The 19,313-nt window shown below is 41.2% G+C and overlaps 1 protein-coding gene across 1 annotated transcript in view; it reads left to right on the forward strand.

Moving 5' to 3' along the window:
• Window positions 1–19,313, forward strand: part of LOC130122581 (collagen alpha-1(XIII) chain-like) — an 80,763-nt gene that overhangs the window by 55,706 nt on the left and 5,744 nt on the right. Inside the window, exons 17-28 of the mRNA XM_056291511.1 lie at window positions 875–961; window positions 1,174–1,200; window positions 2,911–2,946; window positions 3,093–3,149; window positions 3,264–3,287; window positions 3,377–3,412; window positions 5,382–5,426; window positions 8,647–8,781; window positions 9,700–9,741; window positions 9,908–9,949; window positions 11,869–11,895; window positions 13,251–13,337. Coding sequence (XP_056147486.1) covers window positions 875–961; window positions 1,174–1,200; window positions 2,911–2,946; window positions 3,093–3,149; window positions 3,264–3,287; window positions 3,377–3,412; window positions 5,382–5,426; window positions 8,647–8,781; window positions 9,700–9,741; window positions 9,908–9,949; window positions 11,869–11,895; window positions 13,251–13,337 — 645 coding nt within the window. The remainder of the gene's footprint in view (window positions 1–874; window positions 962–1,173; window positions 1,201–2,910; window positions 2,947–3,092; window positions 3,150–3,263; window positions 3,288–3,376; window positions 3,413–5,381; window positions 5,427–8,646; window positions 8,782–9,699; window positions 9,742–9,907; window positions 9,950–11,868; window positions 11,896–13,250; window positions 13,338–19,313) is intronic.

A 19,313-nucleotide genomic window follows, 5' to 3' on the forward strand; every position in this document is an offset into this window, starting at 1 on the left:
ATAGCAGCAGCAAAATAAGCTGTTTGGCATTGGCAGAGAAGATTTGGCACATTTTTCATGGGCACAACCCAAATACTCAGCTCTGCTGCTCATCCCACAAATGCATGTTCCTTACAAATGTGGCCCCATTTAAAAGGGAAATAAACAGGCTTTCCAACGGTATAGGATTTATTGCCAAGAAGCATTGTTACAACAAAGAAATAATCTACCAAACACACATCTCCTTACTTTTTGTGCTAAGTATATATATATATATATATATATATATATATATATATATATATATATATATATATATATATATATATATATATATATATATATACACACACACACAAACATATATGTAGTGTGTGTGTGTGATGTTTGCGGTCTCTCTCTCTCTCTCTCGCTCTCTCTCTCTCTCTCTCTCCCTCTCTCTCTCTCTCTCCCTCTCTCTCTCTCTCTATATATATATACATATATATACATATACATGTGTGTGTGTGTGTGTGTGTGGGGGAGGGATGTTTGCAGTCTCATTTGGTGGCCTTGAAGGAAAGTCCATTTCTAACACTTCTTTTCTTGGATACTGTGTTAGCCAATAAATGAAAGAAGAATGGCTTTATTCTTCATCCTTAAAGCATGACCCATGATCCATGAGGATGCATGTGGAGTCTGTTTTGGTGCTTGCCATTGCACAAAAGAGCACGGTTCATTCTTTGTGAACTGTGTGAATGGTCGCTCTATTCAGAGATTCACAATAATAACATGCAGCGCCTCTCAGAAGACTGCGTGTGTGTGTGTGTGTGTGTGTGTGTGTGTGTGTGTGGCTGTTTTTTCAGCAGTGTGTCCAACACCATAATGTTGACAAGGAATTCTGTGTGCCCCTCAGGGTGAAAAAGGGGACCCGAGCATGGTAGGCCAAGTGATTAAAGGTGAACCCGGCGCACCAGGACTCCCAGGCCTAGTCGGACCTAAGGTATAACAGTTTGAAGGACAAAATGCTATTCATCACTCACGGCTTCATTTGAATGCATACGTGTTTAAATGGGTGTGTGCTAACAATCCTCTGTTTTAATGCACCCATCCTGTAGCAGGTTTGAACTTTACACCAAAGCAGTAGTCTGACCTGTTGTTGTGTGGTAGCTAAGTCATATTCATACAGCTCACAACATGATCTTTATTTTACAGGGAGAAAAAGGTGACCAGGGAAGCAAGGTAAGATGAGATGATGTTTTTAATACCTGACCTTACACTGCCTTTCAAGTAGAACTGTCCTCAGACGATAGCTCCTTGATTAAGACCAGTGTAACTCTTTGGGCTGTATTTTCCTGAAACTGGGTGCAGGTGCAAGCGCAGGCACTCACGGGCATGCCAAATATATTTTTGGTAATTTGGTGACCAGCACGGTCCAGTAGAGAAAGAGCCTGTAGGATGAATACATCATACACCATCATATACATCATAATACATCATATACAGGTATATACATCAGGCAGGTAGATTTAGGCTTCAACTTGGCCAATCAAATCAGCTCCTGTCAGACATTTATATTTGCTGTGGCACAGCATATTGCCATGTTCCTGATGGATGAAGAGGGACGTGTGTGACATCTGCTCTGCATTAAGATATATTGATGAATGAATTCAGGAGTTTTGGGTAGCACAGTGGACTCACAGCAAGAAGGTCCTGGGTTCAAGCCCCTGGGTAGTCCAACCTAGGGAGTCATCCCAGGTCGTCTTCTGTGTGGAGTTTGCATGTTCCCTCCGTGTCTGCATGAGTTTCCGCCGGGGTCTCCGGTTTCCTCCCACAGTCCAAAGACATGTAGGTCAGGTGTACCGGCCATACTAAATTGTCCCTAGGTGTGAATGTGCGTGTGTGTGTGTGTGGGCCCTGTGATGGCCTGGTGGCCTGTCCAGGATGTCTCCCTGCCTGCCGCCCAATGACTGCTGGGATAGGCTCCAGCATCCCCGCAACCCTGAGAGCAGGCTAAGCAGTTCGGATAATGGATGTAATTCAGGAGGTGGCAAATTCATTCCCTGTACCCTCACCTTCTTCCCATTATAACCTCAATTCCTATAGATTGTGAGAAAAGAAGATGTACGTATATTTGAAGCAGCAGACAAGAAGCTCATGAAACAGCATGGCTTACATAACTCACATATTGACTTCCGTGTTGTAATGTTGTGCACACACCAGAGACTGACACTGGACACTGTCGTGTGGCGTCCAACCTGACTGCCACACAGTTACGTAGTTATGGGTACACATGTACGATCACATGGAGTGGATTGTCCTGTCCTGTCCCATCCCGTTCTGCTCACTGTATTGGTAGTAGAATTTACCCCCATTCCAAGGGCTCTAGTACAGACAGTTTGTACTTATGGATCCATCTGTCTGGACCACACAGACATTCACTTTGTCAAGTTATATTGAATTTTCCGTGCCTCGTGAGTGCAAATTCTTCAATTCACATCAACTTTAATGGCCACATAGCGACTTATTTTTCTGACTAACTCATTCAGAACACTGCATTCAGTTAGTTGTTGCTACTGTTTTAAAGGTGTATTTCAGCAGGGGGAAATGCGTAGGCTCACATCGATTAGAACATACTTGGATGTGTGTTCCTGTATGCCTGCACCTGTTCTGCTGCAGGAAAACAGCTCAGTGCACCTGCCTCTGCACTTAGATGTGGTCTGAGCCAGTGGGGCATAAGCACAATTGCAAGCCTAAATGGACACCAAAATTGTACCGTGTCAGGGATCTGTATTAACAAACCTCCAGCTGCACCACCACACCCATCCGGCACAGGCAGATCCTGGGAAAAATTCACATTGCACTCAAGGAAATCACCTGCGTTTGCACCTCCGCTGGCTCTGTGGCAGCACAAAAATAGTCCTAAATCTCATTCCTTCATTTAACCTTTAGGGGGAAGCAGGTAGTGAAGGCCCGGCTGGACCAAGAGTAAGTAAACGTGGATAAATGTATGCTAGCCTCTGATGAAAGCTCAGTAATTACATATTTTTCTTGCATATACAACACTTAGTTGTTATTACATTTTTAATTTGTTGATGCGCGACAGTTTCTGTAAATGCCCTTTCTCTTTACAGGGACCCCCAGGCCCAACAGGGGAGCCAGGGAAGTCAGAAATCCACAACAATGAAAATGTATATTGCCCTCTTTTTTAGTTTTTTTTTTTTATTTGAACAACTTCTCAAAAAAATCAAATGATACCAGAATGACTCTTGTGTAGGATTTTAACATCTAGCATTTTTCCACAGGATATTCGCAATATACCTCTAATGGTAAGTGCCTTTAAGTTGGATGGCATAAACTCACACTTGCTTTCCAAGCGTCTGTTGAGTCCATTTGATTTGTCCTCTGTTTGTATCAGGGCCCTCCTGGATTACCTGGACCTCCTGGCACTAAGGTAGGAGAGCAATTAACAGGTCCCCATGATTTATGATTTTATTGTACAGAACAGAATAGAAATGAATAGAATAGCAGGCTGATATAGCCAAGGACCACCATGCCAAGGTCATTCCTACCTGCAGCTACCAAACACTTCAGTGAGTCCATAAACCCTGTTGGTCTTGTTGAAAGTTAATAGGCTGTGTTTGCTACATCAATACATTTGGCATGTAATTTGTTGTAGATTTATTTTTGCACAATTTCTTTGTATACATACATACAAAAATGCAATTGTACGTACATATTTTCTTACTTGCATAAACATACTGTGTATTTGCACATACATAATTGCATGCACATGTACATATTTACTAGACCTATTTTGCACAGCTTTTTTACGCTAAATGACAACTGTGTATAGTTTGTACTGTTCAGCTGCTGAAACAACTTGGATTTCACCCTGCGATACATAGTGTGTCTCATCTTGTCTCATCTCATCTTGTCTCATCTCATCTTATCTCATCTTGTCTCATCTCATATCATCTTATCCTATCTTATTTCATCTTGCCTCATCTCGTCTTATCCTATCTTATCTCATCTTACCTCATCTTATCCCATATTATCTCATCTTGTCTCATCTCATATTGTCTTGTCTTGTCTTAACCTATCTAACTGAATCCAATCTAATCTTATACTAATAGAAATGGGACTTAAGCCACTATCACTGTTGCTTGATCAGTAAGATGGTCCTGGGTAATAATTTGAGCTCTTCTGTGTTGAATATTTCATAAAGTCTTCATGTTAATGTTGGTTTCTTCTAGCTGCTCCACTTTCTTATCAGTAGTTCAGTGATTCAGATTAGGTGATTTAGTGACTCTAAATGAGCGAATGTGATTTATAATGTTTCTATGAATGTCCTGAGATGGCCTGAAATCAAGATCCTGCCAGTAGGCTGATAGGCTGCTGTCCCCTGTGACTGTAAACTGGAAACAGTGGGTATAATGAATGAATGAATCTATCCATCCATTATCCAAACCGCTTATCCTACCTATCCCAGCAATCATTGGGCGGCAGGCGGGGAGACACCCTAGACAGGCCGCTACGCCATCACAGGGCCCACACACACACACACATTCACACCTAGGGACAATTTAGTACAGCCGATTCACCTGACCTACATGTCTTTGGACTGTGGGAGGAAACCCACGCAGACACGGGGAGAACATGCAAACTCCACACAGAGGACGACCCGGGACGACCCCCAAGGTTGGACTACCCTGGGGCTCAAACCCAGGACCTTCTACCTGTGAGGTGGCTGCACTAACCACTGCACCAACGTGCTGCCTAATTAATTAATTAATCACACCTGGTCTACATGGCTTTGGACTGTGGGAGGAAACCGGAGCACCCGGAGGAACATGTAGGTCAGGTGAATCGGCCATACTAGATTGTCCCTAGGTGTGAATGTGTGTGTGTGTGTGTGTGTGTGTGTGTGTGGGCCCTGTGACGGCCTGGCGGCCTGCTGGGATAGGCTGCAGCATCCCCGCGACCCTGAAAGCAGGATAAGCGGTTTGGATAATGGATGGATTAATTAATGGGAATAGAAAACGTATTGGTCAACAACAAATTATTCTTTGGCACTGTATAAACAGACCGTTGGACACAATATGTTAGGAGTTATACACAGACCGGACTGAATTGAAATGAGGATAGGGAATAGGGAAAATACCATTAGATTCTGTGTATTTCACTAAAAAAATGAATTTGATGAATTTCAAGGCACTGATACAAGATATGGCATTCACTGCATTTATTATCTCATTACTTTAGCAGAAGCTGTTACATGTGAAGTTTCTGTACATTTTGAAACTCTGATTCATAATACTCTAGATGCAGATACTCATATTTCCCCCCTTTTGCTTTCACACATGCAGTGCAGTAGATATCTTTTGAGTTTGTCTGATGCATTTCTCTTGTTTTATTGAAAGGGTGAAGTTGGTTTGCCTGGTCCTGCTGGATTTGATGGGGAGAAAGTGAGATTTCAACTATTTATTTTCCATTGCAAATTAATAATAGCATAACAGTAGCCTTCTTGGATGAATGTACACTATATGGCCGGGGGGGGGGGTAATCATGACCGGAATATAGGTTAGGTTTATGAGTTAATTTCATCACACCATTTAAGTAACATTTGGATATTAAACACACAGCACATGTTTTCCTCACATGAACATATAAAAAACATTGCAACTCGGGCGTCCGGGTAGCGTGGCGGTCTTTTCCGTTGCCTACCAACATGGGGATCGCCGGATCAAATCCCAGTGTTACCTCCGGCTTGCTCGGGCGCCCCTACAGACACAATTGGCCGTATCTGCGGGCGGGAAGCCAGATGTGGGTATGCGTCCTGGTCGCTGCACTAGCGCCTCTTCTGGTCAGTCGGGGCACCTGTTCGGGGGGAAGGGGGAACTGGGGGGAATAGTGTGATCCTCCCACGTGCTATGTCTCCCTGGTGAAACTCCTCACTGTCAGGTGAAAAGAAGCAGCTGGCAACTCCACATGTATCGGATGAGGCATGTGGTAGTCTGCAGCCCTCCCTGGATCGGCAGAGGGCGTGGAGCAACAACTGGGATGGCTCGGATGAGTGGGGTACTCGACAAAGTGCAATTGGGGAGAAAAAGAGTGAAAAAAAAATCCAAAAAAACCCATTGCAACTCACCAATATCACTGAATCAGTCGGTTTCATTTGGGCTCGTTTCCCTGCGAAATGACGCACGAGTCATCGGTAACAATAAAGCTATATTTTAGGTATGACGTGTTGTATTTACTTTTGAGGGAAGCTTTCGTTCTTTTTACAGTCTTGGCCTCTGCTGTCTCTGTGTTATCATCGTCATCAGACCTTTTATTTCCCCTACCCCTGCCAAAGAAACTCTCAAGCGATGTTTGTTTCTACTCGTGGTAGCTAGCTAGTGGCAACACAACATGGTAGCTAACTAGTTGCAACATTGTAGCTAGCTAGTGGCAACACAATATGGTAGTTAGCTAGTTACAACATGGTAGCTAGCTAGTTGCAAAACACACATTGAGTAGGTAAGTGGACGATGACCGACTGATGACCTCACATGCGGTGCATTACCCAAGTTCGGCATCAGTATCCACATCCTGTCGTGGCGTGACAGGGAATGGTGAGGAAAGGTGCAGCACAGACAGACTGTGCCAAGTTTAGTGTAATTACTGTACAAATAGCCTATAATGTTACATTCTTATTATTCAGGTTTTTTAAACTTTATTTTGCTGAATCATATCGTTTCCTTGCGGCCAAGTAGCAAATGCTTTGCAGCCTGGTGGTTGGGGACCGCTGCTATAATCGTTGGTAGAAATCATTGGCAATAGAATGGGTCATACTGAAAAACTCAGTGACTTTCAACGTGGCGCTTTCATAGGATGCCACCTTTCCAACACATCAGTTCATCAAATTTTTGCCCTGCTAGATCTGCCCTAGTCAACTGTAAGTCTGTTATTGTGACTTCCAAACTGCCTCTGGAAGAAACATCAGCACAAGAACTGTTTGTGAGCTTCCTGAAATGGGTTTCCATGGCTGAGCAGCCGCACGCACACAAGCCTACAATTGCAATGCCAAGCATCAGCTGGAGTGGTGTAAAGCAAACCGCCATTAGACTCTGGAGCAGTAGAAACTGTCTCTTGAGTGATGGCTCATGCCTCCCTATCTGGCAGTCTGATGAACCAATCTCGGTTTGGCAGATGCCAGGAGAATGCTACCTGCCCGAATGCATGGTGCCAACTGTAATGTTTGGTGGAGGAGGAATAATGGTCTGGGGCTATTTTTCATGTTTTGGGGAATCTTAATGCTACATCATACAATGACATGCAAGACAATGCCCCTGTGCACAAAGTGAGCTCCATGAAGACAGATTACTGAGTTTGGTGTGGAGCAACTTGACCAGCATGCACAGAGCCCTGACCTCAACCTCTTCCAACACCTTTGGGATGAATTGGAAGGCCAACTGTTAGCCAGGCCTTTTCCCCAACATCAGTGTCGGACCTCCCTAATGCTCTTGTGGCTGAATGGGAGTGAATTTCAGCAGCCATGTTCCAAAATCTAATGGAAAGCCTTCCCAGAAGAGTGGAGGCTGTTATAGCAGCAGGGGGGGGGGGACGACTCCATATTAATGCCCTTAGTTTTGGAATGAGATGTTCAACAAGCACATGTAGGTGAGATGTTCAGATGTCCACATGCTTAGGGAGGACAGTGGAATGGTGAGGAGTAGAGGTGACGAAGGCGTATGAGTTTAAATACTTGGGAACAACTGTTCAAAGTAACGGGGAGTGCAGAAGAGAGGTGAAGAAGAGAGTGCAGGCAGGGTGGAGTGGGTGGAGAAGAGTGTCAGGAGTGATTTGTGACAGAAGGGTACCAGCCAGAGTTAAAGGGAAGGTTTACAAGATGGTTGTGAGACCAAATATGTTGTATGGTTTGGAGACAGTGGCACTGATGAAAAGACAGGAGGTGGAGCTGGAGGTGGCAGAGATGAAGATGATAAGATTTTCATCGGGAGTGACGAAGAAGGACAGGATTAGGAACGAGTATATTAGAGGGACAGCTCAGGTTGGACGGTTTGGAGACAAAGCAAGAGAGACAAGATTGAGATGGTTTGGACATGTGTGGAGGAGAGATGCTGGGTATACTGGGAGAAGGATGCTGAATATGGAGCTGCCAGGGAAGAGGAGAAGAGGAAGGCCAAAGAGGAGGTTTATGGATGTAGTGAGGGAGGACATGCAGGTGGCTGGTGTGACAGAGGAAGATGCAGAGGACAGGAAGAGATGGAAACGGATGATCCACTGTGGCGCCCCCTAACGGGAGCAGCCAAAAGTATTAGCAGTAGTAGAACTGGCAGACCTCAAAGTTTGTAAGAAGGGATCCCGTCTGAGTAAGAATTAAGCTACAGGTCAGTTGAGCACAGCACCAAGATGAGAGCAGCTCATGACACATTTTTAGAGGACAGTCACGTTCACCTTCATACACATTTATACCTCCACACCAATAGATATGGGTACACATGTACTACCAAACATTACATACATATGTGCATGACATTTAACACGACACGGCTACACAGATATGGACAAAGACTGTCACTCGGGCACGTCACAGTAAATTTTGTATCGTGTGCTTCTTATACAAACTTTTGCCAAAGTGTGCTTTTTTCTGTAGATAACTGACATTGTGTGAATCTGCAGGGACCACGAGGAAAACCAGGAGAGCCCGGTCCTGCAGGCCCGGCCGGTCCTGAAGGCCCCAGGGGCGAGGGTGGCCTTATGGGTTTTCCTGGGCCAAAGGGAGACAAGGGGGACATAGGTCCATCTGGATCACCTGTGAGTAACTGGGTCAACCGCCAAACCAGACGTCACACCACATCACAGCTTTGCCTGGGGCTCCCACACCAAAGCTTTAAGCCAGCCTCTGTCATTAAATAGTGGGAAGGGAAGACCTTGGGCTCTACGGGTAACTTCTTATTATCTAATTAAAGACTTGCGAGTCTTCAAGGGACACAAAGGATGACAGTGTGTCTTTGACTGAATTCATCATGGCAAGGGTCCTCTGTTTGAGCCTGTGTGACAGAATCCATGGTGCTATTTAGACGGCATACTCTGCAGTACCTTTGTGTCTGTTAATAGTAAACAGTGTTAAATGAGTTAGATTATTAACTCAGAGATGTCTTGTTGTTCTTACTCATTCTGATGCTTTCTGGTTAAATCTGTTCAGTAAAGATGGGCAGCGTCCCTTATTGTTCCGCTACAGCTAAGATAATTTGGCCATGGTCCAGTGAAATGTCAAACAAAGACAACATGAGATGCAAAATAATGTAATGTTTTGGCATTAAATACCTCGCAGTCTCATCAAAAATCAGAATTTCCTGAATCCTCTATTCTGCTTTGACATTGATATTGTCCTCAAACCACAGTCGCTGAACTGAATCCTGTAATTCTCATAACGCCTGTCTCCCCCTTCCTTGTTCTGTAGGGTTTAGATGGCCCTACGGGTGAAAAGGGGGTTGTGGGGGCCCCTGGCCCCATTGGATTACCAGGCCCAATGGTACGCAATGATGCCCCTCACACAGCAGCTTGCTGCGTGACTTGGCAGAATGGGGAACCAAGGAGTACACTGTGTCTTCACTGTTGGTCTTGGTGGACCAAGAACTGTTGTGTTATCTCCTGTTGTGTTTGCTAAATTATTTATGTACTGAGCTAATGTTTGGCCAACTTCTGCTTCTCTTTGCGTCGTTGTCACAGGGTCCTAAAGGCGAGTCTGGGGAGGGAGGAAGATCAGAAATGGTAAAGAACAGCCGTTTAACCGTTTCTTATTAGAGTCCCAGCCAGTCTTCTGTATGTGCTTTAAGTTCATTTGGCTCCCTGTGTGTGTGTGTGTATATGTGTGTGTGTGTGTGTGTGTGTGTGTGTGTGTGTGTGTGTATATGTGTGTGTCTATTTACGTTTTTAGATCTATGGCCCTCCAGGGCCCCCCGGACCAGTTGGCCCGGCAGTAAGTACTATATTCCATTTACAAACCCCAATTCCAATGAAGTTGGGACGTTGTGTAAAACGTAAATAAAAACAGAATACAATCATTTGCAAATCCTTTTCCACCTATATTCAGTTGAATACACTACAAAGACAAGATATTTAATGTTCAAACTGATAAACTTTATTGTTTTTTGCAAATATTCACTCATTTTGAATTTGATGCCTACAACACGTTCCAAAGAAGCTGGGACAGGGGCATGTTCACCACTGTGTTACACCACCTTTCCTTTTAACAACACTCAATAAGCGTTTGGGAACTGAGGACACTACTTGTTGAAGCTTTGTAGGTGGAATTCTTTCCCATTCTTGCTTGATGTACGACTTCAGTTGCTCAACAGTCCGGGTTCTCCCTTGTTGTATTTTGCGCTTCATGATGCGCCACACATGTTCAATGGGAGACAGGTCTGGACTGCAGGCAGGCCAGTCCAGTACCCGCACTCTTTTACTACGAAGCCCCGCTGGTGTGACACGTGCAGAATGTGGCTTGGCATTGTCTTGCTGAAATAAGCAGGGACGTCCCTGAAAAAGACGTCGCTTGGATGGCAGCATATGTTGCTCCAAAACCTGTATGTACCTTTCAGCATTAATGGTGCCTTCCCAGATGTGCAAGTTACCCATGATGCCATGGGCACTAACACACCCCCATACCATCACAGAAGCTGGCTTTTGAACTTTGTGCTGATAACAATCTGGATGGTGCTTTTTCTCCTCAGCCCGGAAGACACGACGTCCATGACTTCCAAAAACAATTTGAAATGTGGACTTGTCAGACCACAGCACACTTGTCCACTTTGCATCAGTCCATCTCAGATGAGCTCGGGTCCAGAGAAGCCGGTGGCGTTTCTGGGTGGTGTTGATATCTGGCTTTGGCTTTGCATGGTAGAGTTTTAACTTGCACTTGTAGATGTAGCGATGAACTGTGGTAACTGACGATGGTTTTCCCAAGTGTTCCTGAGCCCACCTGGTAATATCCTTTACACAATGATGTCAGTTTTTAATGCAGTGCCGCCTGAGGGGTCGAAGGTCACGGGCATTCAATGTTGGTTTTCAGCCTTGCTGCTTACATGCAGAGATTTCTCCGGATTCTCTGAATCTTGTGATGATATTATGGACTGGAGATGATGAAATCCCTAAATTCCTTGCAACTGTACGTTGAGAAACGTTGTTTTTAAACTATTGGACTATTTGCTCACGCAGTCGTTCACAAAGTGGTGAACCTCGCCCCATCCTCACTTGTGAACGACTGAGCCTTTCGGGATGCTCCTTTTATACCCAGTCATGACACTCACCTGTTTCCAATTAACCTGTTCACCTGTGGAATGTTCCCAACAGGTGTTTTTTTTAGCATTCCTCAACTTTCCCAGTCTTTTGTTGCCCCTGTCCCAGCTTTTTTGGAACGTGTCGCAGGCATCATATTCAAAATGAGTGAATATTTGCAAAAAACAATGAAGTTTCTCAGTTTGAACATTAAATATCTTGTCTTTGTAGTGTATTCAATTGAATATAGGTCGAAAAGGATTTGCAAATCATTGTATTCTGTTTTTATTCACGTTTTACACAACGTCCCAACTTCATTGGAATTGGGGTTTGTATAACAAATACAATGTGGGTGAATGCTCTCATCCAGAGGGTCTTATTTTGCAATGAGTTGATGAGCTTTGAGAATGGATCTCTCCATCGGGAATAAGAACGGGGAAACTGCCAGAGACGGTGCAATACATCACCTGCAAAGCTGCATGGGGCTACAGTCCTCCATCACTCATGTAGTCTTATATATCTTTGGAAAATAAAGAGCCTTTGAGAAACCCTTAAGGTTTTGGCAACAGCTTGTTCTGAAAGATGTACCAGTTATCCGAGTCATCTGTTTCTGCTCCTCAGGGACCGCAAGGACTGTCAGGGCCTAAGGTAAGATGATGTTATCTCATTATTAACGTGGTGCCTTCTTCCGAGGCTATCATTGATCAAATGTACATTCATTTAGCATTTTATTGGCTCTATTTTAGTGAAACTGGACGCAGGTGCAAGTGCGAGTGAGGACGCAAGGGCAGGTGCACATAGGCGTGCCAACTATATGTTTAGTAATTTGGTGACCAGTGCAGCGCTGTCACAGTCTGGCACAAAAAGAAGAGATTGAATTAGGATGAATACATTATAAGCAGGTGGATTTTGGGTGGGTTTTGACTTGGCCAATCAAACCAGCTCCTCTCATAACCGTTGTTATTTTCCTGATGGAGGGAGAGGGAAGGGTATTAGTATTGTTCTGCATAGATTAACTCGGATGAATGAAATCAGGAGGCGGTAAATTCTTTCCCTGTGCTCCTGCCCACTTCCAATTGGCTCAGTGCATAACTGTAGTCCACTGACTTCCGGTTTCTCCTGCAACAGTCATACCAGTTTCCTGTTTGTTGGCTTGTGCTATTGACAATGGCCTATTTTTATCAAGTTATGTCCATGGATGGACAGACAGATGGACGGACGTAACTTGACATGTGCAACTTGAAACTTTTCAGCCGTTTGCTGAGGTGGAAGTTTGTCGACAATTGTGTGCATGTTGTTGACATTTATCCATGGTAAATCTTGCAGGCATCACGAAAAATATGCCACTGTCAACAGTACACGCCAACAAACAGGAAACTGGTATGACTGTTGCAGTAGAAACCGGAAGTCAGTGGACTACAGTTATGCACAGAGTCGATTATAAAACGCCACTCCTCTAGACTGTGACAAAGTAAAATATCAATTTGAAGCAGATGCAAGAAGATCATTATTAAACAGCCTGGCTTATATAAGTCACAAATGGACTTGGGTGTTGTCATGTCATGCACAAGCCCCAGAGATTGATGATGGACAGAATAGTTTAGTTTAGAGTCTGATATGGGAGTGCATTTTCACATCCTAACCCTGTGACTTGTTGAAATAAATCTCCCTTCGCGCTGTGCTCACGGGATTGATAGTAGAACTGATTCCGGCCCCATGGGGATTCCTCGGGGATTCTGTGACCCTCAGGATTCCAGACATCAGGTGCTAGTATGGACGAGTCACCCTCCCAGCTGTATCACCACACCCATCTTGGCATAGGCAAGTTCCTTTTGACTCACAAAATTACCAAACGGATACAGGTGGAAAAAGAAATTCACCTTACAGTTGAGAAACGTCCCAGTCAGTCTGCATTTGCACCTGTGTGACAGCACAAAAATAGAGCCCTGTACTTTATGTATCGTAAAGTTGAGAAGTTAATTAAGTCTACCGTTCCCTGGCAGGGTGAGCCAGGCATAGGAATGAGAGGAGAGAAGGGAGCCACTGGTCAGAAAGGTGACAAGGGAGACAGAGGTCACCTGGGACTTCCTGTAAGTGCTTTGAATTTACTTAATTAATTTACTTAAATTGTGGAGGTAGATTATTTTCTGTGTTTTCTCTGTTTAAGTGCATTCAGACATGAAGCTGCTCGGTTAATTCGCTGCCAGACTCAATTAATTTTCTTTGAGCGGGTGCAGTGGGGCGGCAACCTGTAAACAGCTGAGAAATGCAGAAGTTTTTAGTGACAAGGACAACAAATGTCAAAAAAGTATCACCTGAATAGAATCCACTACTTACTGACATGGTCCACTGTTCCTTCAAGAGCAGAGGTGTAAAAACCAGGTCCAGAAAATAAAAGTCCAAACCATGTATTTGTTCCACTCATGCACTACACCAGCAGATTCTAGTCAACAGCACTCCTCAACTAGGTAGGGAAAACTAGTTAATGAAATCAGCTGGTTTAGTAGCATGGTTGGAGCAAATACACGGTTTGGACATTTACTTCCTGGATCTGGTTATTACACCGCTGTTCACTCTGTTCAATAGCACCCTCCGCCACAAGTAAGAGTAAACACAAGTAAGCGTAAACACAAGTGTAAACAAGCAGGAGTAAACACAAGTAAGCATAAACACAAGTAAGAGCAAACACAGGTAAGAGTAAACAAAACTAAGTAAACACAAGTGTAAACAAGTAAGAGTAAACACAAGTAAGCATAAACACAAGAGTAAACACAAGTAAGCGTAAACACGAGTAAGAGTAAACACAAGTAAGCATAAACACGAGAGTAAACACAAGTAAGCATAAACACAAGTAATAGTAAACATAATTAAGAATAAACACAAGTAAGTGTAAACACAAGTAAGAGTAAACACAAGTAAGCGTAAACACAAGTAAGCGTAAACAAAAGTAAGAGTAAACTCAAGTCAGAGTAAACACAAGTAAGAGTAAACACAAGTAAGCGTAAACACAAGTAAGAGTAAACACAAGTAAGAGTAAACACAAGTAAGAGTAAACACAAGTAAGCGTAAACAAGTAAGAGTAAACACAAGTAAGCGTAAAGCGTAAACACAAGTGTAAACAAGTAAGAGTAAACACAACTAAGAGTAAACACAAGTAAGCGTAAACACAAGTAAGCGTAATCACAAGTAAGCATAAACACAAGTAATAGTAAACACAAGTAAGCATAAACACAAGTAAGAGTAAACACAAGTAAGCATAAACACAAGTAAGCGTAAACACAAGTAAGCATAAACACAATTAAGAGTAAACACAAGTAAGAGTAAACACAAGTAAGAGTAAACACAAGTAAGCATAAACACAAGAAAGAGTAAACACAAGTGTAAACAAGTAAGCATAAACACAAGTAAGAGTAAACACAAGAAAGAGTAAACACAAGTAAGCGTAAACACAAATAAGAGTAAACACAAGTAAGCGTAAGCACAAGTAAGAGTAAACACAAGTAAGCGTAAGCACAAGTAAGCGTAAGCACAAGTAAGAGTAAACACAAGTACTAAGCGTAAACACAAGTGTAAACAAGTAAAAGTAAAAACAAGCATAAACATAATTAAGAGTAAACACAAGTAAGCGTAAACACAAGTAAGAGTAAACACAAGAAAGCGTAAACACAAGTAAGGGTAAACACAAGTAAGCGTAAGCACAAGTAAGAGTAAACACAAGTAAGCGTAAGCACAAGTAAGCGTAAGCACAAGTAAGAGTAAACACAAATAAGAGTAAACACAAGTAAGCGTAAGCACAAGTAAGAGTAAACACAAGTAAGCGTAAGCACAAGTAAGCGTAAGCACAAGTAACAGTAAACACAAGTACTAAGCGTAAACACAAGTGTAAACAAGTAAAAGTAAACACAAGCATAAACATAATTAAGAGTAAACACAAGTAAGCGTAAACACAAGTAAGAGTAAACACAAGTAAGCGTAAACACAAGTGTAAACATGTAAGAATAAACACAAGTAAGCATAAACATAATTAAGAGTAAACACAAGTAAGCGTAAACACAAGTAAGCGTAAACACAAGAGTAAACACAAGTAAGCGTAAACACAAGAGTAAACTCAAGTAAGCGTAAAGCGTAAACACAAGTGTAAACAAGTAAGAGTAAACACAAGTAAGCATGAACACAAATAAGAGTAAACACAAGTAAGCATAAACACAAGTAAGAGTAAACACAAGTAAGAGTAAACACAAGTAAGAGTAAACACAAGTACTAAGCGTAAACACAAGTACTAAGCGTAAACACAAGTGTAAACAAGTAAGAGTAAACACAAGTAAGCATAAACATAATTAAGAGTAAACACAAGAAGTGTAAACACAAGTAAGCGTAAACACAAGAGTAAACACAAGTAAGAGTAAACACAAGTAAGCATTAACACAAGTAAAACACAAGTAAGAGTAAACACAAGTAAGCATAAACACACGTAGGAGTAAACACAAGTAAGAGTAAACACAAGTAAGCGTAAACACAAGTAAGAGTAAACACAAGTAAGCGTAAAGCGTAAACACAAGTGTAAACAAGTAAGCATAAACACAAGTAAGAGTAAACACAAGTAAGAGTAAACACAAGTAAGCGTAAACACAAGTAAGCATAAACACAAGTAAGAGTAAACACAAGTACTAAGCATAAACACAAGTAAGCATAAACATAATTAAGAGTAAACACAAGTAAGCGTAAACACAAGTAAGCATAAACACAAGTGTAAACAAGTAAGAGTAAACACAAGTAAGCGTAAACACAAGTAAGCGTAAACATAAGTAAGAGTAAACACAAGTAAGCATAAACACAAGTGTAAACAAGTAAGAGTAAACACAAGTAATAGTAAACACAAGTAAGAGTAAACACAAGTAAGAGTAAACACAAGTAAGCATAAACATAATTAAGAGTAAACACAAGTAAGCGTAAACACAAGTAATAGTAAACACAAGTAAGAGTAAACATAAGTAAGAGTAAACACAAGTAAGAGTAAACACAAGTAAGCATAAACATAATTAAGAGTAAACACAAGTAAGCGTAAACACAAGTAATAGTAAACACAAGTAAGCGTAAACACAAGTAAGAGTAAACACAAGTAAGCGTAAAGCGTAAACACAAGTGTAAACAAGTAAGCATAAACACAAGTAAGAGTAAACACAAGTAAGAGTAAACACAAGTAAGCGTAAACACAAGTAAGCATAAACACAAGTAAGAGTAAACACAAGTACTAAGCGTAAACACAAGTAAGCATAAACATAATTAAGAGTAAACACAAGTAAGCGTAAACACAAGTAAGCATAAACACAAGTGTAAACAAGTAAGAGTAAACACAAGTAAGCGTAAACACAAGTAAGAGTAAACATAAGTAAGAGTAAACACAAGTAAGAGTAAACACAAGTAAGCATAAACATAATTAAGAGTAAACACAAGTAAGCGTAAACACAATTAAGAGTAAACACAAGTAAGCGTAAACACAAGTAAGAGTTAACATAAGTAAGCATAAACACAAGTAAGAGTAAACACAAGTAAGCGTAAACACAAGTAAGCTTAAACACAAGTAAGAGTAAACACAAGTAAGCGTAAACACAAGTAAGCATAAACATAATTAAGAGTAAACACAAGTTAGCGTAAACACAAGTAATAGTAAACACAAGTAAGCGTAAACACAAGTAAGAGTAAACATAAGTAAGAGTAAACACAAGTAAGAGTAAACACAAGTAATAGTAAACACAAGTAAGCATAAACACAAGTAAGAGTAAACATAAGTAAGAGTAAACACAAGTAAGAGTAAACACAAGTAAGCATAAACACAAGAGTAAAACACAAGTAAGCGTAAAGCGTAAACACAAATGTAAACAAGTAAGAGTAAACACAAGTAAGCATAAACACAAGTAAGAGTAAACACAATTAAGAGTAAACACAGGTAAGAGTAAACACCGGTAAGCGTAAACACAAGTAAGAGTAAACACAAGTAAGCGTAAACACAAGTGTAAACAAGTAAGAGTAAACACAAGTAAGCGTAAACACAAGTAAGAGTAAACACAGGTAAGAGTAAACACCGGTAAGCGTAAACACAAGTAAGAGTAAACGGCATCTAAAGCAAATGGGGGGTTGGGCTGAGACTCGGCTACACAGCTATAAATGTCATTTATCTGACTCAACCACGAAAGTCCTTGTGTTCAGGTTCTGGAAGGTTCTATGCCCAAATACTCTAGAGCTCCATTAATCAATGACGGCTCTCTAGTCCCAACCTTGTAAAAATGTTTTACAAAGCTAAATACCGTAGCTTTGAGGCTAAACTGTGCTGAATCACCATTTGGTTAAACACGATTTAATCAAAACGTACGACATGATGACGTCCCTAGAGGAACAAGAGAATAAAGCTCGATTTTCAAAAAATAGAAGTCATATGTCATCTACATTTGATAAGTTTCTATCTAATATGGAACCATTCTATATAGAAATGAGCCAATATCGTAAGATAACTCCCTAAAATTGTGATGGTTTGTGATTTAGGGAAATTCGTCCTTTGACCCCCATTCATTTTACGCTCAAGTGCACTTCGATCGCCCCTAGTGGCGATTTTCCCGAGTATTGCACTTTTTTTTGTCTTTAGAGTATTGTACCGTTCCCTCAAGTTAAAGTACTTTGGATATCACCCAGGAATAGCCGGTCAGATCAGTCATTTCTCATCTTACTTATACCATACTGAAACATCAAACCAAATGTTGCTTCCTGCTGCCAAGGTGCATGAGATGCTCATCATCATTATGGTCAGTGAACTCCCTGTTTTTTAAAAGGTTCAACTGTTTTCCTTATGTAATAACACATGCAGTACCATGAAAGACGTGTCCCAAACAATAAATGCATTCTTAATTACACATAAATTGATGAATTATATTAAGGATAGTAGCTAAACTGCTGCTAGCTAAACTGCTGCTAGCTTAACTGTCATGTGATAGTGTCAGAGAGCAGTGGGAGCCTCTATACTGTCTGATCATATCAAAATGTTTCATGTGTGATCATATTACATGTTTCATATGTGATCATGTTACATGATTCATGAAAGGCTGGATTCTGTCAGGGTGGATAACTTCACTTGTGTGACAGCTGAGATTTAAATATGCCATCTAGTATGTGTTTTATTTAGAATAGGAGAAGCTGTGGTAAATAACCATGTATTTTTCTTTGGGGAGATTTTGCTCGTCAAAATGTTGACAACATTGGAGTATTACCCCATAAGGATGAGGATGTTGTCTAACACTGAGGGTTTCTGTTTCTTCCTTGAGTCACGTTCTAAAATCGCTGATCTATACTTTACAGTTTGAGTCACAGTATAAACTGCAGAGTAACTCCTCTGAGAAAAGTATGGATCATGTCTGTTAAGTTGTCATTACGGACATTGATGAGCGAGTGGTTGACCTGAGCTGTATCTAGAAACATGAAGCATGTCCGCTGATGTCACATTAATGATCACAGACTGTGTTGTCTCAGTAATGTTAGCAATTTTACTGTCACGGTAATGTCACATTTGGACACCCTTAAAGCTACAATCCTGAAGCTTTGCAAGAAAACAATTGTCTTTTCGGATACTTTGTATCACTGCCCTGTTTAAAACAGTAGCGAATCAATGACTATCTCATTATGAGCATTTTTGTAGTTGCATCATGCATGCAATGAGTAGCTGGAAATAACACCAGCAGACAGCTTAAAAACATTAACAGGCTTAAATTAGAAATTAAATCATTATTAGATTTGATGATTATAATTATAATAATAGTTATTATAGTTATTATTATTATATTTATATTATTCTATTATATTCTATTATATATAATATATATATTTAATTTATGTGTATATATATTATATTATAATTATAATTGATTCTTATAATGATTAGATAATTGTTAATGACAGCACTGCAAGAAAAACAAGAAAATGTAAAAACAAAAGGAAATTAGATTTTAGACTTGACATGGACCTGTGGGAATTGTAGTATTGGAACCTCCTGCTGGTCCTGCTTATCGCCACAGGTGGCA

Source organism: Lampris incognitus, chromosome 13, assembly GCF_029633865.1.
Source record: "Lampris incognitus isolate fLamInc1 chromosome 13, fLamInc1.hap2, whole genome shotgun sequence".
In the NCBI taxonomy this organism is placed as follows: Eukaryota; Metazoa; Chordata; class Actinopteri; order Lampriformes; family Lampridae; genus Lampris; species Lampris incognitus.